Below are 2,678 nucleotides of genomic sequence, written 5' to 3'. Positions count from 1 at the left end.
ATTGGACACATTTTTCGTTTTTTTGTTGTGACTACAACGACAGTAGCACAGTAGCTTTATTATTTTGAAACTATTGCTTTTCTATGGCGCTTCATAACATAAGTATGTTTGGCTATTTAAAATGCAAAATAAGCAGATGTTAAATCAATTGTAAAACAGAATCCTTCTAAAGATATTCCTTATTCATCAACAGGTGTTTAAGTTTTTGGTGATTGATTTTAATGTAATGTAGCCATCACTTATGAATAACACAAGATAACTTTGTTGCATCACAAAAACATGCTGTTATTACTACAAATAAAAGGATAATGCAAATCCAGTGTCTGATTTTCGAATCATCCGCACCATTACAAATCCGATAACACTTTCCAACATGTTTTTGTAACAAGCAGTCTAATACAGCATGACAACAGAACAAGGTAAACGTGGGGTTTATACATTTAGAGGTTACAAATTTAAAAAGTAAACTACAATTCTGACCAAAACAATTATAAGGGAACTAAAGCATGAAATAGTAATTCAGCAAAGGTAACAAGTAAGAATTTAAGCAACATTTTAAGAATGTTTAATAGGCATGGATTCTATAAAAAAATAGTTTAACCTGTCTTCATGTCATTTACTGCGTTCTTCAGTTTAAAACGTTTCAGCTAGGCAGCAAAAAAAGTTTCCCAAAAGTGCATTGAATTATTTACTGAATTGCTTTTTTGTTATGAAATGACGTTGTTACGCTACACATTTAACTACAGAAAAGTGTTTGATTTAGGCACATAAATCATACAAAGATTTCAAAAATGTTATGACGACATCTTCAGTTTCCTACACGTACTACAGAAAACTATAAATAGGACACCACAAAATGCTTAGAAAGCCAAAGACTGAATAAAATGTCATGACACTGAGATCTGGTAACCATTAAAAAGGGAAAACAGTCAGTAAATAAACATGGTGTACAAACTATATACATTTTGTCTTGTACATTTATTGGTGGTTTTCCCAGTCGTATTCAGTCTGTCATTCGGTGTACAGTTTTTGATGTCTTTTAAACACAGAGACATGACTAAATGTTCATGCTCCTCTGCATCCGCTCCAGCGCAGCCTCCTTCTCCTTCAGGAGATCCTTTAAACGTTTGATTCTCTCACGCCGTTTTATCTCCTCAGCATCCAGCGTCTCCAACGTGAACAGTGACTGTGTTGGAAATGTGTCTATTTTGGGCCGTTGCTGTATTTTCAAAAACGCCATGCTTGGGTTGTCTGATGCTGTTTGCACCTGCTGTGATGTTTCAGCATCTGACTCGTTGCTTGTCGCGTTTCCACAGACTGTTCTGAGTGAAGACAGTTCAATCTGGTTGTTGCAGTCCTGGAAACTGAATGAAGAGGAAGCACTTGATGTAATATTCACTGAACTATTAGGTGAAGAGATGCTGTGTGACGCTTCACTAGTAGAGCAGTCTAACGGAGTGTTGTCTTTACGAGGACTTCTCGATGACTGTTTTTTGCCTGCTTTCTTAACAGGTTCTGGATTTTTTGGTTCATGTTTTTGAGGTTGGCGACTCTCCCATGGGGTTTTATTTAAGCCGTTTTTTCTTGTCCCTTTGTGTAACTCAGCAGTAGTACCTGGGTTCAGTCTGTCTTGTGATTGGAGGGATGAAGTGGCTTCTGTAGGCCCTAAAATGGTCCCACAAGGACAGGCTGTGCACACCTTAGCTTTTTTAGCCCGTGGTGGGATCTTCCTTTGAGAGGGAGGTGATGAGGGGTGACTAGAAGTCTGTTTTCCCTTTTTGTTCCAATGAGGGAGTACTAGTACAATCTTCTGGCATTTCAGATTGCATATGAACCTTATCGGCTGTAGATTCTGTTGGTGAACAAACCTCTTCTTGACAAGCCAAACTGTTTTCCATGGAACAACTGAGGATTCAGAGGCAGGTGAAATGTGTTTGAAGCTTAGAGAAGGAGTATCTTGATTCCCATCTTGCTCCTGCTTTTTTTCTTTTGACCTTTAGGCCTTCATCGTCCTCTGTTTTTGTGTAGGGAACCTAGCAAATGAAAAAAGTGGCATGAAATGAAGCAGTGGTGTTACACTCAAAGTCATACACTACCAGTTAAAATCTTATGGAGAGTAAGATTTAAATATTTTTATTTTTTTAAGAAGTCTCTTCGGCTCACCAAGCATTTATTTTATCCAAAATACAACAAAAGCAGTAATATTGTGAAATATTTTTACTATTTAAAATAGTAGTGCTTTCTTTATGAATACCGAAATTATTTGAATATTTGAATTATAAATGAAATATATAATGTATAATGTAAATATAATGTATTTAGCAAGGATGCTTTACACTGATCAAAGGGATGATAAAAACATTTATAAATGCTGTTCTTCTGTACTTTCTATTCAAAGAAACCTCAAATTCTACTCAGCTGTTTTCAACATAATAATAATAAATGTGTTTTGAGCAGCAAATCAGAATATTAGAATGATTTCTGAAGGATCGTGTGACTGGAGTAATGATGCTAATAATTCAGCTTTAAAATCACAGCAATAAATTACATTTTCAAATATATTTAAATAGAAAGGTTATTTTAAAATAGTACAAATATTTAAATATTTTACGGTGTTTTCTGTACTTTGAAACAGAAGGTGAGCAGAAGAGACTTATTTAAAACAAACAAAAAAAATT

General features: G+C 35.1%; 1 protein-coding gene across 1 annotated transcript in view; it reads right to left on the bottom strand.

Annotated features, from left to right (window-relative positions):
• Positions 1-769: 769 nt before the first annotated feature.
• The window catches only part of lrif1 (ligand dependent nuclear receptor interacting factor 1), a 6,111-nt gene continuing 4,202 nt past the window's right edge, over positions 770-2,678 (bottom strand). Inside the window, 4 exon segments of the mRNA XM_073819835.1 lie at positions 770-1,777; positions 1,779-1,891; positions 1,894-1,984; positions 1,986-2,033. Of these exon segments, the coding sequence (XP_073675936.1) occupies positions 1,058-1,777; positions 1,779-1,891; positions 1,894-1,984; positions 1,986-2,033 (972 nt within the window). The 3' untranslated portion in view covers positions 770-1,057.

This window comes from Garra rufa, chromosome 15 (assembly GCF_049309525.1).
Source record: "Garra rufa chromosome 15, GarRuf1.0, whole genome shotgun sequence".
Taxonomy (NCBI): Eukaryota; Metazoa; Chordata; class Actinopteri; order Cypriniformes; family Cyprinidae; genus Garra; species Garra rufa.
The sequence above is the reverse complement of the archived record's forward strand: the minus strand, read 5'-3'. Positions and strand labels throughout refer to the sequence as shown.